General features: G+C 55.4%; 6 protein-coding genes across 6 annotated transcripts in view; 2 read left to right on the forward strand and 4 right to left on the reverse strand.

Annotated features, from left to right (window-relative positions):
• Positions 1–1,074, reverse strand: part of PTSG_00395 (uncharacterized protein) — a 2,941-nt gene extending 1,867 nt beyond the window's left edge. The window contains exons 1-2 of the mRNA XM_004998887.1: positions 981–1,074; positions 227–553 (exon numbers count right to left, since the gene is read on the reverse strand). Coding sequence (XP_004998944.1) covers positions 227–553; positions 981–1,044 — 391 coding nt within the window. The 5' untranslated portion in view covers positions 1,045–1,074. The remainder of the gene's footprint in view (positions 1–226; positions 554–980) is intronic.
• On the forward strand, positions 1,074–3,378 carry PTSG_00396 (uncharacterized protein). Its single transcript, XM_004998888.1, has 5 exons — positions 1,074–1,831; positions 2,300–2,353; positions 2,489–2,539; positions 2,720–2,824; positions 3,003–3,378. Exons 1-5 carry the CDS (start codon positions 1,109–1,111, stop codon positions 3,045–3,047), a joined length of 978 nt encoding a protein of 325 aa, XP_004998945.1. The 5' UTR covers positions 1,074–1,108; the 3' UTR covers positions 3,048–3,378.
• Positions 3,311–6,896, reverse strand: PTSG_00397 (uncharacterized protein). Its single transcript, XM_004998889.1, has 10 exons — positions 6,864–6,896; positions 6,394–6,629; positions 5,717–5,927; positions 5,407–5,488; positions 4,876–5,197; positions 4,678–4,737; positions 4,446–4,513; positions 4,145–4,258; positions 3,844–3,958; positions 3,311–3,689 (listed from the first exon to the last, which is right to left on the reverse strand). Exons 2-10 carry the CDS (start codon positions 6,534–6,536, stop codon positions 3,617–3,619), a joined length of 1,188 nt encoding a protein of 395 aa, XP_004998946.1. The 5' UTR covers positions 6,537–6,629; positions 6,864–6,896; the 3' UTR covers positions 3,311–3,616.
• Positions 6,897–6,907: 11 nt separating this feature from the next.
• On the forward strand, positions 6,908–13,103 carry PTSG_00398 (uncharacterized protein). The gene is made up of 17 exons (XM_004998890.1): positions 6,908–7,195; positions 7,588–7,678; positions 7,805–7,920; positions 8,143–8,258; positions 8,535–8,652; positions 8,890–8,986; positions 9,165–9,262; positions 9,418–9,907; positions 10,108–10,292; positions 10,670–10,822; positions 11,025–11,093; positions 11,308–11,433; positions 11,609–11,739; positions 11,962–12,092; positions 12,209–12,260; positions 12,384–12,483; positions 12,730–13,103. The coding sequence occupies exons 1-17, from the start codon at positions 6,962–6,964 to the stop codon at positions 12,826–12,828; spliced, it is 2,406 nt and encodes an 801-aa protein (XP_004998947.1). The 5' UTR covers positions 6,908–6,961; the 3' UTR covers positions 12,829–13,103.
• On the reverse strand, positions 13,027–17,236 carry PTSG_11583 (uncharacterized protein; the record flags this gene model as incomplete). The annotated part of the gene is made up of 14 exons (XM_004998891.1): positions 13,027–13,240; positions 13,373–13,476; positions 13,653–13,698; positions 13,834–13,901; positions 14,051–14,153; positions 14,477–14,552; positions 14,876–14,968; positions 15,141–15,182; positions 15,307–15,380; positions 15,548–15,624; positions 15,775–15,799; positions 16,030–16,245; positions 16,471–16,914; positions 17,090–17,236. 14 exons carry the CDS (start codon positions 17,234–17,236, stop codon positions 13,115–13,117), a joined length of 1,641 nt encoding a protein of 546 aa, XP_004998948.1. The 3' UTR covers positions 13,027–13,114.
• A 392-nt stretch (positions 17,237–17,628) lies between these two features.
• Positions 17,629–19,202, reverse strand: PTSG_00399 (uncharacterized protein). The gene is made up of 3 exons (XM_004998892.1): positions 18,878–19,202; positions 18,070–18,523; positions 17,629–17,754 (listed from the first exon to the last, which is right to left on the reverse strand). The coding sequence occupies exons 2-3, from the start codon at positions 18,473–18,475 to the stop codon at positions 17,729–17,731; spliced, it is 432 nt and encodes a 143-aa protein (XP_004998949.1). The 5' UTR covers positions 18,476–18,523; positions 18,878–19,202; the 3' UTR covers positions 17,629–17,728.
• Between the last annotated feature and the right edge of the window lie 494 nt (positions 19,203–19,696).

A 19,696-nucleotide genomic window follows, 5' to 3' on the forward strand; every position in this document is an offset into this window, starting at 1 on the left:
TGTCAGAGCCGTGAGATCACCTGACCGGAAGGGGGCTTCCCGCATACACTGTCGGGTTATCCAAGACCGCCTCACGACGCAGACATACACATTGCACACATACAGACACCACCCAGACACACACACACACACACACACACACACACACACACACACACACACGCACGCACGCACGCACGCATGCACACACACACACACGCAGGCACACACGCGCGCGCACACGTACGTGCTGAGATACCGCCGCATTCTGGTGGTTGTTGCACTGCCAGGCAGAGCTGGAGTGCCAGCTGTGTCTTGCCTGCGGAGCTCTCCCCACACAGGTCGATGAGATGCCCAGTGCGGATGGGGCCGACACGGTCCAACCCGGCGTCGCCCCAGCTGATGGGGTCGTGTGTGGCGGTGGTGAGGAGGTGTGCGGCCGTTGACGGCTTTGGTGCAGCGTGCAGGGATAAGCGGCATACAACATCTGCCACCTGTGATGCCTTGAGCCCCGTCTGTGCCACAATCTCGGGAACCGACCGACACAGGATCTCTGTGAGATCAGTCAGTCCAGCTGCAAGTCGCGCGACGTGTGTGCGTGTGTGTGTGTGTGTGTGTGTGTGTGTGTGTGTGTGTGTGTGTGTGTGTGTGTGTGTGTGTGTGTGTGTGTGTGTGTGTGTGTGTGTGTATGTGTGTGTGTGTGTATGTGTGTGTGTGTGGTTGTGTGTGTGGTTGTTGTTGTTGCATGTGTGTGTGTGTCAGTGCCATGCAGTTTGTGTCCACCACGATGCGCCAACCACAGCCAAGCACAAGCGTGCATATTGAAGGGCATCAACTCGCACACACACACACACACACACACACTCTCTCTCTCTCTCTCTCTCTCTCTCTCTCTCTCTCTCTCTCTCTCTCTCTCTCTCTCTCTCTCTCTCTCTCTCTCTCACACACACTCACGCTCACACACACATAACACCCCCCCCCCCTTCCAACTCACTGCTGACCTTTGCTGAAGGCTGCCTTTGTCGCTGGGTGCACGTCGTCGCCCAGCAGTGCCCGCAGCGCCATCTTGAGGGCGACACCACAAATTAACTTGCCGCTGACAACGACAAACACACACAACACAACGACGATGGACGACGATGGGATTCGGGTGGTCGCGGGCAGCCAGCAGCAACAGCAACAGCAGCAGGAGCAGCAACGGCAGCAGCAGAAGAAGAGCAAGAAGACCTCGGGGATGAGCGAGGAGCAGGTGCTGCGGTTTCGCGTGGAGGAGCAGGCAGAGCTGATCCTCCTGCTGAAGAAATCAAACGAGACAGCGCAAGCGACAAATGCAAACCTGCAGCGCACGCTGACAGAGTGCCAGGCGCAGATTCGAGATCTCAAGGGCAAGCTGACCCGGGAAGCCAAGGCCGCACAGCAACTGCAGGCCAACTTCAACACGCTGTCCAGCAATCATGAACAGCTATCCAGGTTCAAGGACGAGTACAAGGCGGAGAACAAGCAGCTGCGAGAGCGCAACGCAGACCTGGAGCGGCGTGCTCTCAAGCAGGAGGAGGAAATCACAAAGCGCGTGGCGGATGCAACAAAGCTGCTCAAGTCAACCGTCACAGAGCTGCAGCTGAGCAAGCAGCAACTCATCAAGGAGAACAAGCACTTGAAGCAACAGCTCGATCAGGCTCTCGAGCAGTCCAAGGGTCTGTCCACCCAGCATTCTGCGGTGAGCAAGCACGCGCAGGAAGCTGCCAAGAAAGCGAGAGCAGAACAAGAGGCGCTGTCGCGGCAAATCACCACGTTGCAGCAGCAGGTCGCCAACCTGCAAGCCCAGAACAAGTCCCTTGAATCAAAGTACAAGGTACGAGGTGTGCATGTGTGTGCGTGCGTGTATGTGTGTATGTGTGTATGTGTGTGCGTGTATGTATATTTGTGTGCATGTGTGTGCATGCGTGTGTGTGTGTGTGTGCGTGCGTGTATGTGTGTGTATGTATGTTTGTGTGTATGTGTGCGCGTGTATGTATGTTTGTGTGCATGTGTGTACATGCGTGTATGTGTGTGTGTGTGTGCGTGCGTGTATGTGTGTGTATGTATGTTTGTGTGCATGTGTGTACATGCGTGTATGTGTGTGTGTGTGTGTGTTTTCATGTGCGATGGCAACGTACTTGGTGTTGGTGCAGGCTGTGCTTGCTGCTGTGCACGGCGACCTGCCTCAATGAGTGTTGTTGTTGGTGTGATGGTGGTGGCGATGGTGTTGTTGGTGGCCCTCCGCAAGCTGTGTTATGTCTCATCCTCCATGGTACAATCTTCGACACCACCTTCACTCCAGGAGGCAACGACAGCAATTGCACAGATGAAGACGGACGCCTCCCGTCACAAGGAGGTGCGTGCATGCGCTTCTAGAGACTGATGCAACGATCACAATGACATGCCCTCAAATGCTCTCACTTGCGACGCCCGAAAGAAGCTATTGCACTGACGCAGTTGCTGCCACTCGCTCTTGTGCTTTCTCGTACAGGCTGCCAAAACAGCAATGCAACAGCTGGAACAAAACAGTGTCAACAAGAAGGTGCGATGGGCTGGTTGCAAGCAGTCACAAACCGCAAAGGAGCCTGCTGCACCAGCCACACACGCACAAATACACACATGCAAGCACATGCACACATGCACACATACGCAACAAACTGTGCACCAACACATGTCTGACTGGCTTTGGTCGTGTGTCTGAACGTGCTGTGCAACCCTACAGGTGCTGGCAGCGGAGCAGCGAGCAGAGGAGGCTGAGGAACAAATGGAGCGTATTAGGGAGGAGTTTGAGGCCTTTCGCAAGTACAACCAGCAGCTATTGCAAAAGGTGTGTATGTGTGTGTGTGTCTGTCTGTCTGTGTGTGTGTGTATGTGTCTTTGTGTGTGTGTGTGTGTGTGTGTGTGTGTGTGTGTGTGTGTGTGTGTGTGTGTGTGTGTGTGTGCACTTGTGATCCTCGTATCCCTGACTCATCATGTATTTCGTTCCTTCTTGCGTGTGGCACCAGGAGCGAGATCTCAATGCCCGCCTGAGAAGACTCACAAGCATATGACGCCTTCACAGCCCCCGCTCTTTGTCTTTGTGAATACAGCATCGAATGTACATTGTCCATTGTTACATCCCCCTCCCCCCCAATTGTTACATTACCCCTTTTTCTTGACCTGCGCTTGTGTGAGCACCAGGTGCTCTGGCTCAAGTGTGTTTTGGCATGGGTCATCCCCTGGGCATGGTATCGCACCAGGAACCTTGCCCCTCCCGGGCAGCTCTGAAGTGCTCATGTGCATGCACCACGTCCCTGCTTCATCATCGATCACATGTGCGTGTGGATGGCTTCAATCTTGCTGGCTACGACTTGGTGGAAATAAGCGACCCAACAGACACCGCTACATCGAACCACCCACAAAGACACAAGTAGGGGAAACACGACACAAAACATACACACGACAAATGCATGAACACACAAACATATCCATCCACACACACACACACCACAAATGAGAAGCACAGAAGAGAACCCGGTGCTGTCGGTCGGCCGCATGGACAAGCAGCCACACACGCTGTGACAGGCGAGGACCCGACTGCCAAGACACAAACGCATGTCGGGGCTGTTCAGGAATCGCTTCACATGTTGTCCTCCATGACGAGGGCAGAGAACTTGTTGCCCACTTCACGGACGTCCTTCTTCGCCTCCTCCCTACAACGGCAGCGGTGAACGAATGGGTGCAAGCGCACACATAGAGAGTGTCAGCGTAGGATGGTTGTGGCTGTGTTCATGTGCTCGAACAGGGGCAACTAGGTATGTACAACACGCATTCACACACACACATGCATGCATGTCCAAGACTGACGTAGGCTTTGGCTGCTGCTTCTGCTGTTGCTTTGGTTGTTGTGGCTCTTGCTGCTGCTGCTGCTGCTGCTGCTGCTGCCGCTGCTGCTGTTCCTTCTGGGCCTGCTGAGCTTCAGCTATGAAGAGGGATGCCAATAGTGTTGGTGTTGTCAGTACGACGACGAAGACACCATATCAATCACAGCATCAGCACGTACACCCAAAACTACACACTTCCTCCCCCGCCCCCCCCCCCCCCAAAGGAAAAAAAGAAAAAAGAAAAAACAGGTGCACACGTGTGCGGTGAGGCATGCGGTGCGTACCCTTGGCCCGGAGCTCGGCCTCGCGGCGCTCGCGCTCCTCTTGCGCCTTGAGAAGCTTCTCTGCGTTGTCCACGGGGCGGGCGCCGCCGAAGATGTCGGACTGCGCACTCGCAGCTGCAGCATGCAGAAGCATGCATGCACACGCGTACACGTGTAAGAAGTGAGTGACGGCGTGACGAAACTGTGAATGCCCACCGGCAATCAGGCACCCTCGCGAGCGGGTCCAACAGAACAGTAGGTGTGACGTGCATGCATGCCAGTGCGATCAAGCACAGGAAGGGAGAGGCAGAGGCGCGGGCACCTTGGCCAACGGGGGCGTCGACACGGCGCTCCTCGAGCTGGATGCGCGGCCGGTTCATGGGCTCCCGACTGCACACGCACACACGCACACACGCACACACGCACACACGCATATGCACAAGCGTTACACAGGTGAATCGTGGCGTGGTGGCAATGCGATAGCTGGCAAAAGGCAGAACACCAAGCAACAGCAATAGCAATCGCAACGGCACATAACTCCGAAGGGAACGTACGCGGGTGCCTGGTCGCTGCGGGAAAAGCCACCACGGCGGTCATCGCCGAAGCCACCGCGCCTGTCGCCAAAGCCACCACGGCGATCATCGCCAAAGCCACCACGGCGATCGTCACCAAAGCCACCACGGCGATCGTCACCAAAGCCACCACGGCGATCGTCACCGAAGCCACCGCGCCTGTCGCCGAAGCCACCGCGCCTGTCGCCAAAGCCACCACGGCGATCATCGCCAAAGCCACCACGGCGATCGTCACCAAAGCCACCGCGCCTGTCGGAGCCGTCGCGCCATCCGCCGCCACCGCGACGCCGGTCACCACCAAAGCCGCCACGGCCAGAGGGTGGCGCCGAGGAAGGGGGACCAGCGGACCGCCAGTCCGAGGTGGCCATGGCGCGCGGAGGGCCTGCAGGCTCATCACCACGCTCCATGCGGTCACCGCGTTCCATGCGGTCACCGCCAAAGCCGGCAGACTCGCGGGCAGCGGGGGCGGGCTCGCGTGGGGCAGAGCGCCACTCGCGGTCGCCTGCCACATGCACAGGGACCCCAGTGGTCCAGGGGAGAGAAACAAGGCGGGTGATCGGAAGGAGATGAGCAGGAAGGAACAGAACAGGATGAAGGTGCAGCGGCTGTTCGCAAGCGACGCAACAGGTGATGGCAGGTGGAAAACCACGGACTGGCAAGAACAAGCTGGCAAGAAGCCGTGGGGTGGTCTGCAAGGGTTTGGATACGCACCAAACGCAGCGCTGGTCCTGGTGGAGGGGCCACGATCGCTGGCGTCCGTCAGATCGACACGCACCTTCCGGCCCAGCATGATCTTTCGTGGCCATCGGAAACAACAACAGGCAGGGAAGGAGAGGGGAGGCAGCAAGCTGGTGGTGAGTCAATCAGTCGTTGTTGGGGGTCTGATGTCGCTTCGGTGATGCGGCACTGTCATTCACACACACACACATGCACGCACACACAGACACAGACACACACACAAGACACACACACACGCACACAACAGCACTGCTTCTCATGTCGGTGGAATTGGGATGCATACCTCGTCGTTCTTCATCAGACCTTCCTTGAGATCCTCCTTGGTAGCAAACACGACATACCCGAAGCCCTTCATGGCGCCAGACTGGTCCTTGACGAGGGTAACCTCCTCAACCTTGCTGGGAGCAAAGAAGTTCATCACATCCTGCTCCGAGGCGCCGTACGACAGGCGGCCGACGAACGCCTTGAAGGGAGGGTACTGTGGCAGATCCGCGCTGCCAAACATCAAAAAGGGAGCACAAGGAGAGAGCGCGCACGGCAATGACAATACACAAAGTGGTGAGCGGAGGACCATACGCGCACAAAACAAAGCAGAGAAGTGTGCGCGTGTGTGAGTGAGCGAGTGTGAGTGAGCGAGTGTGTGTGTGAGTGAGTGTGTGTGTGTGTGTGTGTGTGTGTGTGTGTGTGTGTGTGTGTGTGTGTGTGTGTGTGTGTGAGTGTGTGTGTGTGTGTGTGTGAGTGTGTGTGTGTGTGTGTGTGTGTGTATGCATGTGTGTGTCGTGTCGTGTCTTCAATGTTGGCCTGTGAGGCAGTTTCCCCCCCCCCCGCCCATATGACCTTTACCGCTTGCCCATTTGCTTTGTCTCGTTCTCTTCTCCACATGCACATACGCTTCCGATGTCTCACTGTGTCCTCACCCACACCCGTCGTCATGTTTGCACGCACAAACTGGGAACGTACTCATCGATGACGACCTTGGAGGCACCTGGCGCAGATGGCACCACAATGTCACTTGTGGCCGGTGCCGGGGCCGAGTCGAGGAGCTGGCCAAGGTCGACCTTCTTGAAGTTGGTCTTCTTTCCCTTCTTGCCCTTCTTGCCCATGGCTGGCTGCTTTGCTGGTTGGAGGGTTGGCTGGAAGTGTCAGCTGTTGGAAAAACGGCGGGCTCGGCTGGTTGTCGCTGCTGCGTGTCAGATCTGTGGCGCGATTTGGCGGGAACAGAGAAACAACCAACCGGTAAGAGAACATGTCACCTCTATGTGTGTGTCTGTATGCGTGTGTGTGTGGTGTGTGTGTGTGTGTGTGCATGTGTCTGTGTGTGCATGTGTGTGCATGTGTGTATCTCCCTGTCGACCACGGTTGTCTTCACCACACTACACTACCACACACCACACCCCACACCGCCTCCACCTCCACATGCACGCACCGACCTCTCCCATGTCACGCCAAAGGCAAATTTTACCTTGGTGTAAAAGGCAGATTTGCCTTTCGTTGCCAACCACACACACACAAAGCAACACAGCCAAAGATGGCAGGGCAAGGAACTGTAGGGACAGCCACCACCACAAAGATGAACGCAGCGTCTGCTGCCATGGCTGCTGCTATGGCTGCATCCGACATTGGTGGCGCTCGAAGTGAGCAACAGCAACAGCAACAGCAAGTGGATCCTACTCGCGCGCTCCTTCGACGCAACAAGCGCGGTCCCCTCGTACATCACAGCTTCTTGGGCTCCACAGGCGAACTCGAACGTGAACACAGCAAGGTACGGTGTGGAGAGCTTGGGAAGGAGAACAGGGGGAAAGCCGGGAAAGTGGGTGGGTGTGGGTGGTTGTGCTTATGTGCCTCCGTGTGTATGCCTGTGTCTGTGTGTATATGTGTGTGTGTCTGCGTCTGCCTGTCTGTCTCCCTGTCTGTGTGTGTGTGTGTGTGTGTGTGTGTGTGTGTGTGTGTGTGTGTGTGTGTGTGTGCAAGATGCACTGACATGGTGGATTCAAAGCTCAAGCGGGGTGTCAATTGTAAACAGAGCGTCTCTGTGTTCCCTCGTCCCCTTCTCGACTTTTCCTCCTCAGCCTCTTTCTTTGCTATTACCCCCACCTCTCTTTCTCATCCTCTCTCACTCACACTCGCCCTCGCCATGTGTTCCTGCACGAACAGAATGCTGGCTACAACATGGAAGCGGCAGTGGCCATGTCAAGTACCCCACAGCCACCCCAGCCACCGTCTCAGTCAGCGCCGCGAGTCTCCCGTACGCACAACCGATTCAGATACACGTACACACATGCTCATGTGTTTGTCAGACACCGCACAGCACACATCACAGCTCATGTTGCTGACACATACACTCCCTTGTGCGCCTGCATTCGTCGTGCAGGTGCTGGTCGGTTTCAGCGTAAAGCTGCACGCTCGGCAAAGGAGGAAGAGTTCTTTGCATCCTATCAAGAAGAGCGGGTCAAGGACCGGGATGCCAGATCGCTGCAGCACTGGAACGTGGGTTTGACATGAGACACATGAGTTGTCGTCATCAGCAGCACTGATCATCAACACTTGCCTGCAACCCCGCTTCTTGGCCTGACAGTCATGAACCAACGTAGCTGATCGTCCCTTGCTTGCTGGCACCTTTCCCCTCACCGCCACGCACATACACACATATACACACACATACACACACATACATGCACGTGGAATTGGTATGTGCCTTGGGTCGTGCAGAAAACGGTTCAAATGTGGGAGAAACAGGAGCGACACATCAGCCGACGCACGGGCGTGCCAGCTGAGCAGCTCAACATGCAGTCGCACGAGCTCTTTCATCAAAAACGCCAAATCAGGTGCGTGTGCATGCTGTGTAGGATGCAGTGAGGTTGACGCAGATGAAGTGTAATGCGACCACCACTGAGTTACACACACACAAACACACAAACACACAAACACACACACACACACACGACACGCACACTTACACGACACGCATGCGCAATGGAACTGCGATGGTGCTGCCTCGATGGCATGTGTTGTTGAGGGCACGACGAACCGCTACACAACACCCACGAGTGGTTGATGACTCACCCCGTGCTCCTTGCTGTCGCCTCCCTCGTAACACGCAGGCATGCAATTGAGGAAGCAATGCCTGCCACAGAACAGGGCAAAGGGTTTCGGGTTGGATCAGAGTTCTGGCAACCAAACCCCGTCACGAAATCAAACCTTCACTACACCCTCACAAAGGTCGATGGGAGGGCTTAGGGTGGATGCGGCCATCTAATGTGTGCTTGGCGATGACTTGCGCTGCGAGTGGGCCCTACCACGTAGCCCTTCCCCACCACAACCTGACCTCTCATTGTGACTGCACGTTCACCCTCACCCTCATCCTCATCGTCCTTCCTCTAACCCACCCGCCTCTACCTTCCCTACCATCAACGAACGTCCTTTCTCTCGTCCTACTGCTCCCTCTCTCGACTGCAGACGGAGCAAGGGCAGCGGCCGGAAGTTGAATTTGTTGGCCGCCCACGCCACGTACAGGCAGAGATGAAGGTTGGCCCAGCTACCTACAGAAACAGAGGTGAGACATGCGTTCGTGTGACTCCATTCCAAATATGACCTGCGTTCACGGGTGGTGCTCTCAATCTCCCTGTGTAACCTCTCATTCAGCGTTCCGATGTGTGTGTGTGTATTCTTTTGGGGGTTTGTTCGTTTGGACCTGTGGTTATGTGTGTGTGTGTGTGTGATTTTCCCTCAAGACGAGCAACCGGGCGCGTATTTGACGACGCGGATGCAGCAGCTGAACCCATACCTCGATGATCTCGCAAAGCACATCCCAGACACCAGCGCCCTCGAGGTGCCATTTTGTGCTTGCGTTATGACGTTGTGGGCAGTTGCTCGTGGCGATCAGACCACTGGTCATCCAAACCATGGCCTCCGTTCTACACCTCACACACACACACACACGCACACACACACACACACACACACACACACACACACACTGCGCAGGTGGTTGGAAGACCAGTCGTGGTGCACGATGAGGCGGAGCTGGACGCAGACGCGCGCGCGAAACATGAGCAGCAGCGCCTGTCGTTTGTCAGCCAGGGCGCACGTTTGGGCGATGGGGGCATGCTTGCAGGCGTGATGGAGGCAGAGGAGGAGGAAGAGGACACGTTCAACTATGACGAGGATGAAGACAATGATGACGTGGAAGGATCAAAAGGACAACCGTTGATTGCGTTTGAAATACTGGACGCTGATTCCTCCACGCCGGAGCTCGATGCGCCATCCAACCTCTCCTCCATCAAGCCGCTGGACCCCCACGAGGGCTGCCGCGTGCTCTTCAAAACGGTGCCTGGCCAACGTGCTGGACAGATCGTCCGGTTGAAAAATACGGGGCCAACCGCGATTTATTTCCGCTGGCAGCGTGTGGAGCGAGACAATGCTCTCGGCAGGCGCGAAGATGAAGCAAAGCGCTTCTTCCTTGATATTGAGCCAGGTATGGGTTGCCGTGAGGGCTGTGTGTGTGTGTGTGAGTGGCTGTCGGAACTGTTAGTATCGTGGTTGTTCATTGTGTGTGGGTGTGGTGTTGGTGTGGTGTTGGTGGGGGGTGTGACTGTCGGAACTGTCCTGTGGGCACGCGCTTGTTTACTTGTTCAGCTCACCGCCTTTTCCCTCCTCGCCCCTTCTCCGTCACAGACACCATCCTGCCTGGTGCGCACCGCGACATGCACCTGCGGTTCCAGAGCGCCAGCAGCGGTGTCTTCTCTGAGGACTGGCAGCTCATCATGACCCCGTGTGCCGTGGATGTGTTTCCCACCCTCTCCCTCTGTGGCGTCACAGAGAGCACAGACAACTTTGAACGAGACGCCCTCCCTTTCAAGGTGTGTGTGTGTGTGTGTGTCTCTGTGCATGTATGTATGTATGTATGCATGTATGTATGTATGTATGTATGTATGTATGTATGTATGTATGTATGTATGTATGTATGTATGTATGTATGTATGTATGTATGCATGTTTGTATGTGTGTTTGTGTCAGTGTCAGTATCAGTGTCAATGTTTGTGTCAGTGTCAGTGTCAGTATCAGTGTCAATATTTGTGTCCGTCTTGTCCGCCTGCAACCAGTCTGTGCATCTCTTTCCCTTCCTGCTATCGCTGTGTTCCTCCAAGCCTGTGTGATAGCCACCCCCGTTCATGCTGCCCTCCTCCGTTCACCTTTTCCTCTCCCTCCCCTCGTTCCTGTTTCCCCTTTTCCTCAGCGCGAGTGCGAGCAGCGGCAAGTGGAGACGATGATCCGTCGACTGCTGTCGCACATCATCACCAATCTTGCGCCGCGCCCTCGCCCACCAACGCCTGAAGAGCACTGGCGCACAGATGCGCAGACATTTGTTCGGCTTAACCCCGACGTTTGTGTACGTTTGTGTCTGTGTGTCTGTCTGTGTGTCTGTGTGTCTGTGTGTCTGTGTCTGTGTCTGTGTGAGTGTGTGTGTGTGCATCTCCCCTCGTGGTACAACCTATGCTGTCGTGGTATGACCTATGCTGTTGTGCTGCCTACAGTGCAAACACTGCACAGACTACTTCGTGCTGACCGCCATGCATGTGTGAATGATCCAGACACTGGACACATACCGCGAAGACGTTGTGCAAGATCTCGTGGCATTTCACCAGCGCATTGCGTCACAGGTATGCCAGGTGGACGATAATGTCAAACAGATGCATTGCCTCACACCCCACGGCTCTTGTACGCGCGCACGCGTGCGCACAAACATACAAACATGCACGCACACACACACACTCTCTCTCTCTCCGCTCAAATACGCACACACACATGTACGCGCACACGCTTATCTCAATGCCGTGGTGTGATTTCCTTTCCGTGACGGGCGCTGCACTTTAGGGCGGGGCGGGTGAGGATGAGGGCGCAAAAGCAGCTGCGCAGAAGAAGAACAGGCGAAAGTCGGAGTTCGTGCCGGCGGTACAGGAGACGCCGCCCTGGTCGTACCGTGTTGCCGACTTGGAACAGGTGGGCATGGCTTCACTGTTAAGGCGGAAACAAGCAAGGGGATTCGCAGCCTGGCACGCTTCGCTCCCGCATTTGCATTGTTTTCACGCCAAAGGCTTGCGCACGTGAGTGGTCACTCCCTCAACCACAACCTCACACGCACGCACATAACTTGGCATGTGGTCCTGCTCAACAGCTGTGCATGGCACAGGACGACGATACACAGCGCGAAGAACTGCTGCGTGAGCTCCAGTCCATATGCAGCCGCTTTCTTCCGCGCAACCGCGATCTTCACGCTGCACTCCGCCTTGACAGGCGTGCTGTCGGGTACGCACGTGTGTGTGTGTGTGTGTGTGTGTGTGTGTGTGTGTGTGTGTGTGTGTGTGTGTGTGTGTGTGACGACGCGTGCACTTTCGTGCCGTGTGATTATTGCTGGCTGCTGCTGTTCCGATGAATCACGCGTCTTGTCTGCTCGTTCAAAGTTCTTAACTCACCCGTCAACCGTCCTCCTCCCTTCACTTCTGCTTGTCTGTGATCATGACCACGCAGCAAACAAATTCTGCGCCGCGTTGCGTGCGATGTTGTCGGGAGCAGAGAGCAGCTCATGCAGGAGATGGGGATGAAGCAAACAACACCAGAACCCGCAGAGCCAGAGCAAGCACTGCCAGCCCGCAAGAAAGGTGCACCTGGTGTCATTGTGAACAAGCATATTGTGTGTGTGTGTGTGTGTGTGTGTGTGGTGCGGTGCCACGCATGTACAACACATGTACTTACTTCCTCATGTATGTATTAACAGATGCACGGTCGGCGCGCTCGTCCTCGAAACTGACGAAATCGCGAGCTGCAAGGTCAGACCTGCTGTCACGTTGGTGATGGTTTGCAATCGGTGAGCAGTGGTGCAGTGTGCCTTCCACACGATGCGTAGCCACAGTGTTCTCACATCATCGTCACGTGTCTGTATGGGTGTGCAGTGCGCGCGGTGGGCGGTCATCCACGGCCGTCATTTCGCCACCAGTGCCCGAAATCGATCCAGAGAAGCGAAAGGCATTCAGTGAACAACTCTTCATCCAGGTGCGACACTGGATCCTGTGTGTGTGTGTGTGTGTGTGTGTGTGTGTGTGTGTGTGTGTGTGTGTGTTGTGTGTTGTGTTGTGTGTGTGTGTTGTGTTGTGTGTTGTGTTGTGTGTTTCGGTATTCCCCATGTGCATGTCGGTCTTTATCTGTGTTTGCGTGTTTGAGATCCAGTCGCCAACACCGCCTACTCCTCACCCCATTTCCTTCCCCCCCCCCCCTTTCCTTCTTCGGCCTTGGCCTCAGGTCCGGCGTGCGATGCTTCAGCGCGTGGACGAGATGGTGGACATGATTGCGGACTTGCCACCATGCAACCCATTCAGCACAGATGGAGATGAGGAGTGACATCGTTGCGTGGCTTGATTTGGTCACGCACACGTATTCCAATCGCATTGTCGTTGCTTTCGTGGTGTCCCCTGGCCTTGTTGAATAGGGTGCAATTACACTTGTCTCTTCTGTGCAATCAGCGGCACAAATACCCACTCCGCGCACATTTCATGGTTTCCGTTTGTCTCAATTGTCATGAATCGTTCATTCTTGCCTTCAGCGCGTGTACACAAGGCAGTAAAACAGATCACGACGGTACCATTATGCTCGACAGTGTCTGGGTAAGATGTATGGGTCTCTTGGGTCACGCTGAGTGCTGTGTTGAGACGCTGGGTGGTTTCTGTGCGATGAAAAATGAACAATCAAACACCGTGTGCATCATGGCTTCGCTGTCGTCGTTGTACGTCGCCTTCACCCGCCGCTCCTCCTCCTGACAGCGCGTATGTGTGGGGAGAGAGGCGTTGAGTAATTCTGCTGTGCATGGAGGCATTCCTCGTTACATGCAAGTTTCCTTGCACCAGACCACGGCCATCGCCCGTCCTCTCCACTGGGTGGCACGTACCGCGATGATGAACCCAATCTGAACCGCGGCTGCAAGCACGTCGTCCAGCGGAAGTTCCAAGGACACGCCGTCACGGCTGTCCTCGTAGTGATACAGCAGTGGCCCTGAGGTGTGTGTGTATGTGTGTGTGTGTGTGTGTGAAAGAGAGAGAGTGTGTGTGTGTGTGTACAAGCACGTCTGTCTGTCTGTCTGTCTGTCTGTCTGTCTGTCTGTCTGTCTGTCTGTCTGTCTGTCTGGATGCGTATGTAGGCGCGGGTGGCGCTTCCCACCACTGAATTACCAAGGTTGACGAGGAATCCGCCTGGTTTCAGGATGGAGAACACGCGCTGTTGAGGAGGGAGGGAACGAACAATCATTCAAGGGCGTCATGGTGTGAGTGGACTGTCACTTGAAGTTTGCCTGTCACTCCCTTGTGCATCAAGACACAAACTGGAACACGCGACACAAACACACACACACACCTCAAGGAAGGCGATTGGATTGCGTGCTGTGTCGAGAGTGAAGGCGCTTGCCACACAATCCCACGTATCTACACAGGGTGGCGGGAACGGGTGTGAGGTTGTTATGTCCACAGTGCGCACAGCGGCTCATCTCCCACAAGCACCGCGCTGCTTGTATCACTCGACGCCATCACAAGGGAGGAGTGCACGCCGCGCTTTGGACACTGATGCCACTGACTTGCTTCGTCGTACACTTCGAAGAAATCGCCAGCCGCCATGGAGAAGTTTGTGCCTGCAGGTAATTCCCGCGTGTCCACATCTGGAATTTCAATCGCACGTACCTACACGCGTCCGTTTGTGTGATGTGTGTATGCGTTTGTGTGTGTGTGTGTGTGTGTGTGTGTGTGTGTGTGTGTGTGTGTGTGTGTGTGTGTGTGTGTGTGTGTGTGTGTGTGTGTGTGCGTGCGTGTGCGTGCGTGCGGTGTGTGTGTGTGTGCGTGTGCGTGTGAGTGTGTGTGTGCGTGTGCGTGAGAGTGCGCATGTGTGTTTGTTTGTGCGTGTATGCGTGTATGTGGATGTGTGTGCAACCACGCGTTGGGTGGCCTGATGAGTGACACAGACATGCTCGTGCGTAGCGAGCGTAGGGCGCAGCTGATGTCATCACCTGTGCGTCGCGTGACGTAACGTTGCTGAACAGGTGTGCAAACGGGTGGATGGTGATGGATTTCGGCGGATTTGGACTGGTGTGTGGAGGTGTGTGGCTTGATGGTTACGTGCACGCTGAGATCGTGCTCATGTGTGCATGTGCAATTGAAACTGTGCAGGGATACGTGCATGTGTGCAATTCTGTGTGCAGGTGTCGGCACATGTATGTCGACGTGCATCGCCCGGTAGGGAGATGGAAGAGACGACGGCACACTTGCTGGTGCAAGTGCGATCCTTCAATCCCAACCAACCCTTCCATACACACACACATACACACACAAACACAAACACACACAGACGCACACAGACGCACACAGACGCACACACACACGACTCAAGCATTTGCAGGCATCCTGACCTGTTGAGGATAAAGTTGGAGGCAAAAAGCATGAATGCGCTCCACTCGTTGCCTTGGCTTCTGTAACCGCGCTTTGCAAACTCCCACGTCAGCCTGCGTCATGAAGCAGAGCGCCACAGAAGCGGCGGCGGCGAAAAGAAGGATAACAGTGATGTCAGTGTGATCGGATATTGCCGCCGTCATGATGTTTCGTCTTTCGTGCGCCTTTGTTCACTTCACTCGCATGAAGAGGGCACCATTCTCGCTCGGAGCCCCATTGTCGCACCTTCCAAGCCCGGCACCTGGTGTGAGGATAGCGACGTCGTGCCTGTTCAAGTATCCCCGCGCCCCAAAACACGTACGCGTACTGGCATGAGCTGCGCAGTGGTTGCTGGGTGTTGCTCTTGTGCTTTTGTTGTGCCAGTCACGATGTCCAAGAGCACGTCTCATACCGATCTCGCTCCGCAAACAGTCGGTCCACGGCCTCCAATATGCGTCCATAGCACTGCTGCCGCTCTGCTTGTCCCTTGTTGTGTGCAATGCACGGAGGGTAGGGGGTGTGAATGGGGGGGGGGGGATTCGCTTCTCCTCGTGTTTGGTAGGAACATACAGGAGCCAGGGGCGATGAATATTGATGTTGTGTTGAGTGCCAGCAAACGCATCCTTTTGCTGTACAGTGGCATTCCATCTAACCTCTGCAGACCAGTCCCGGTAAAACTGCTTGATGGTCGTGCACACCTTATCCATAAAAAACTCTGTCGGCACCTCATCTGTGTGTGTGTGTGTGTGTGTTTGTGTGTGTGTGTGTGTGTGTGTGTGTGTGTGTGTGTGTGTGTTTGTGTGTGTGTGTGTGTGTGTGTGTGGAACAGGGTTGCGTGGGCGTGATGCCACTTGGGCGCTGGTGAGTCGGGATCCTTCACCTTGTAAATCCGTGTCGGCATCAGCCTGTTGCAGCAAATGGGCAGGCGGGTAGAAAACAGGACATGAGGCGATCGTGTGTGTCTGCGTGTCTGTGTGTCAGTGTTCCTGAGTGTGTCTGTACGCCTGCGTGTCTGTCTGTTTCTGTGTGTGTGTGTGTGTGTGTGTGTGTGCTGGGATGGACGCACCTGTGCTTGAAATATAAACACACACACGCGCATGCAGACACACATGTATGCCCACTGCATGCTTCGTACCATTTCGAGAAAGTCCAGACCGCTGGTGATTTGAGCGACAAATGCAGCATTGTGCGCGATGGCTTCTCGCAGGCGCCGCATGTCTGAAGAGAATTTGGGCAGCATGTCTTGGTGGTGCTGCGGAAGTCGGTGGAAGGCCGTCAGCGCACGCGACAGCCTCGCCATGGCATGGTCCTCATAGAACGAGAAGGCCTGTTGCACTCGACGGAAGTGCGCCTTCATACGGAAGCAATGCCAGGTATCGTGCGTTGTGTGTGTGTGAGTGTGAGTGTGTGTGTGTGTGTGTGTGTGTGTGTGTGTGTGTGTGTGTGTGTGTGCGCGCGCGCAATTGTGGGCGTACACAACGAGGGTGAGATGTGTGAACGACCTGAAAATGCCGCGTTCACCGTCTGTTTGCTCCAGGTTGTATTATCAGTTGTGTACATGGTTTGTTGGACGCACCAGCTCTTCGTCGGCCTGTTCTTGTGCTTGTGCTGGTGCGGGTCCGCTGCTATGGCAAGCGTCAGAAGCGTCATCATTGCCAGCCTCAGCAGCGCTGCTCCGCCGTCCAGTGTCCGCCATATCCGCTACTTTTTGTGGTGTTGGAAGTGCCATCCTGTTCAGGTGACTGGCGTACAACTGCATCTGCCGCACCGTGACGCTGATGCCGTATCTTTTCTTGACAGCCGCAACCTTTACCTTCGCCGTGCCCATGATGCTGGCGTCGTATGCTGCAAGCACCTTCGGCTTGACAGTCTTCTCGGTCACGGCACATGTGTGCTTTTGAACCTGTGTCACTCGATATAGGCAAGGGGTGGCGTCGGATTGGATCACCGTGTACACTCTGTATTCGCATCCACGCTTGCAACACACGACTTGAAACCGCTTGTGATTCTTCTTCTTCACCTGACGACGCGTAACACAAGAACAATGCAAGGGAGAAGTCACTTCGAACGTGAGCTCGGTCGCTGATGTGCCAAGAATGCACGCGGCAAGCACGTGCAGACGTGCGTGCGTGTGAACGTGCGCATACACGGGTAGGAACATCGCGTCTAGTTTGAAGGTTAAGTCACAACACTACCTTGTGGTGTTGGCCCTTGTGGACTGCGATTCGGGCCAGCTGGAAGCTCAAGTGCTCAAATGTGAGTGTCTTGCCCACCTTTAAGGCTTCATATGCAGCGCGGAGGCCGGTCTCTTGGATACAGAAGGCTCTTTCCCCAGCGGACATCATCCCGCATGGTTCGACAAATTCAATGATGGCAGTTTACGTTACGGCGAGGGATGATGCACAACACTGTGCTTGACACTCATAGCCTTCAAGTCAGCTCCTTCCTCTCTGGCTGCGTTCTGGGGTGCACTTTTGTTCGCGGGTGCATTTTTCGTTCCCCAATGGCTAATTTTGTGCTTATCCCAGGAAGGAGTCTTCCAAACGCACGCGATTTGTTGACATTGTAACGTAAATGACATCACTTCTTGCACTGCCAGGCTACTCACACTACTTGCGTGCAAATTGGAGGTGGTACGTTCAGACGTTCGTTCAACAGTGGAAGCAGCCAGGTCGGAAACCCGACCGATGGCACGAGCACAACACTTGACAGTGAACAGACTGTACTTGCACAGGTGAACGACAACGCAAAGATCAGAAGATGCAACAAACCAACAGCAATTAGAATTCGCATGCAGTTGTGCTGCTTGCGCGTGTGCACGCTGCAGTCGGTGATCAGCGTTGCTGCTGGCCCTTGCCACCTAAACATGAGATTTCAAATACAGGACAGGACGACGCACAAGCGTGAAGTCGATGATGCGAATAACTCGCGTCAATGTCACAGCGTCACACTGGCTGTCGCATTAACATGGGAAGACAAGCATCCTCCTATCCTCCTTCCAACCTGCCCAACCTTCTCGCCTCAAGCTACTGTCTCCTTGCATGCATGCATGCATGCATGCATGCATGCATGCAAGGAGAATTGACGAGCAAAACACAGACACGTGCACGCCCACACAAAGAAAGCAACCGTGTTCAAGCAGGCCCAGGTGCACAACACACACAAGCAAACGTACCTGTCGCGGCTGGCGTTGGTGGCTGTGGCCGGGGCTCGTTGTCATGCGGGCAGGCACGCGTGATGCGGATGGCAGGGAGGCGAAAGCGACGATAGCGCGATAGCTCGTCGGCATCGTCTTCGTGGGATCCTGGCAGGCGCTGCCGCTGGCAGTTGTCACAGCTGGCTAGAGGTGCTGCGCACCAGGCGCACAGCTGCAGCTCGCCGACCAACCGCTGGATGCGCCCAGCAGACTGGCGCGTTCGAATAGCCATGATGGCATCGTTCACCAGCGTCAGGCGAGCAACCGTGGCGGCGTCACGCCAAAGGACGCGATGCCGTTCCTCTTGCTCTTCAAACGCCCGCAGCCAGTCTACCAGCTTGGCCAGCAACGAACGGGCATTCGGTCCGGGAAGCGCGTTGTCCATGGCGCGATGCTGCTACAAGTTGGCACGTGGGCAAGTAGGCACGTGATCCTGCTCAAGAAGACAGTGGGGGTCCGTTCGTACCGTGTGTGTGTGTGTGTGTGTGTGTGTGTGTGTGTGTGTGTGTGTGTGTGTGTGTGTGTGTGTGTGTGTGTGTGTGTGTGTGTGTGTGTGTGTGTGTGTGTGTGTGTGTGTGTGTGTGTGTGTGTGTGTGTGTGTGTATGTACGTGTGTGCGTGCGCATGTCGCCGTGCAAGTGGATTGGGCCATGAGCCGAAGAGCAAATACGCAAGGATGGCACACGTGCACAGACAGACATACGCTGATGCAGGGCTGCAAGACAGCACCGCTGCCCACCAAACAAGATAGATGGGGCGCGTGGCAGGGTGAACTACATGCAGCACACCTTCGAGCGAGAAATGAAGCACACACGACGACGCGTGCAAACAATCAATCGCTTCCAGAAGCCGGCGGCTGAAGCGAATACCCGCACAGAGCGGCACAAGCGTGCATGCACGCATGCAGCGTAGACAATTCCCGCCATCCCTTGGTACAACGGGGGGGCGCCAAACCGCAGCGTGCAACGACGCCACGCAACAACAACAACAACAAGACCGGACATTTCATTAAGCAGTTATGCGGTGCAGTCGTTGCCAGCATTGTGTGCGCGTGACGTCACTCTCATGCAATGTCGAGACGGCGCGTGATAAAACCACAAACACGGACACACGGACACACACACACACACACACACACACACACACACACACACACACACACACACACACATAAAACAATAAGTCCTGTCATCGGGGTGAAGAGTGAACAGCAAACGTCGTCTGCAAGGGCAGAAAAGGGAAGAGGATAACACTATAACAGGAAGGAAGGTAAGGACAACAGAGCAACCGTCGGTGACGGTTGATTCACGCCACATAAGCGCGCGCAAGACGACACCCTCTGGCCGGGGCACGCTGCACAGTATGCAGTCTTGAACAGCATTCGCAGCTGTTCCACGCTCGCACTCTACTTTACCCCGGCACGTAGCTCGCCGGGTTGCACGTCACCCCCCCCCCCCTCCATACGGGACAGGGTAGACGGTGAAATGGACATGACCGCGCACAGCGATGCGTGAACATGAAGCGTAAAAAGGAGAGCATGCACGTCTTCGCAGGGGAGTAAGAAGATGATGAATACCCCACTGTTCTCCGAGACCACACCGCGGATA

The sequence above is a fragment of the Salpingoeca rosetta genome (assembly GCF_000188695.1).
Source record: "Salpingoeca rosetta unplaced genomic scaffold supercont1.1, whole genome shotgun sequence".
Taxonomy (NCBI): Eukaryota; class Choanoflagellata; order Craspedida; family Salpingoecidae; genus Salpingoeca; species Salpingoeca rosetta.

Coding starts and splice junctions, on each gene's coding strand:
- PTSG_00396 (XM_004998888.1), top strand. CDS start 1,109: ATGGACGACGATGGGATTCGGGTGGTCGCGGGCAGCCAGCAGCAACAG. Junction 2,354..2,488: donor ACGCCTCCCGTCACAAGGAG/GTGCGTGCATGC, acceptor TTTCTCGTACAG/GCTGCCAAAACAGCAATGCA. Junction 2,540..2,719: donor AAAACAGTGTCAACAAGAAG/GTGCGATGGGCT, acceptor GCAACCCTACAG/GTGCTGGCAGCGGAGCAGCG.
- PTSG_00397 (XM_004998889.1), bottom strand. CDS start 6,536: ATGGGCAAGAAGGGCAAGAAGGGAAAGAAGACCAACTTCAAGAAGGTC. Junction 5,928..6,393: donor TCCAAGGTCGTCATCGATGA/GTACGTTCCCAG, acceptor GATGTTTGGCAG/CGCGGATCTGCCACAGTACC. Junction 5,198..5,406: donor CAGGACCAGCGCTGCGTTTG/GTGCGTATCCAA, acceptor TGCATGTGGCAG/GCGACCGCGAGTGGCGCTCT.
- PTSG_00398 (XM_004998890.1), top strand. CDS start 6,962: ATGGCAGGGCAAGGAACTGTAGGGACAGCCACCACCACAAAGATGAAC. Junction 8,653..8,889: donor TTCACTACACCCTCACAAAG/GTCGATGGGAGG, acceptor TCTCGACTGCAG/ACGGAGCAAGGGCAGCGGCC. Junction 9,908..10,107: donor CTTCCTTGATATTGAGCCAG/GTATGGGTTGCC, acceptor TCTCCGTCACAG/ACACCATCCTGCCTGGTGCG.
- PTSG_00399 (XM_004998892.1), bottom strand. CDS start 18,475: ATGGACAACGCGCTTCCCGGACCGAATGCCCGTTCGTTGCTGGCCAAG. Junction 17,755..18,069: donor ACCAACGCCAGCCGCGACAG/GTACGTTTGCTT, acceptor TCTCATGTTTAG/GTGGCAAGGGCCAGCAGCAA.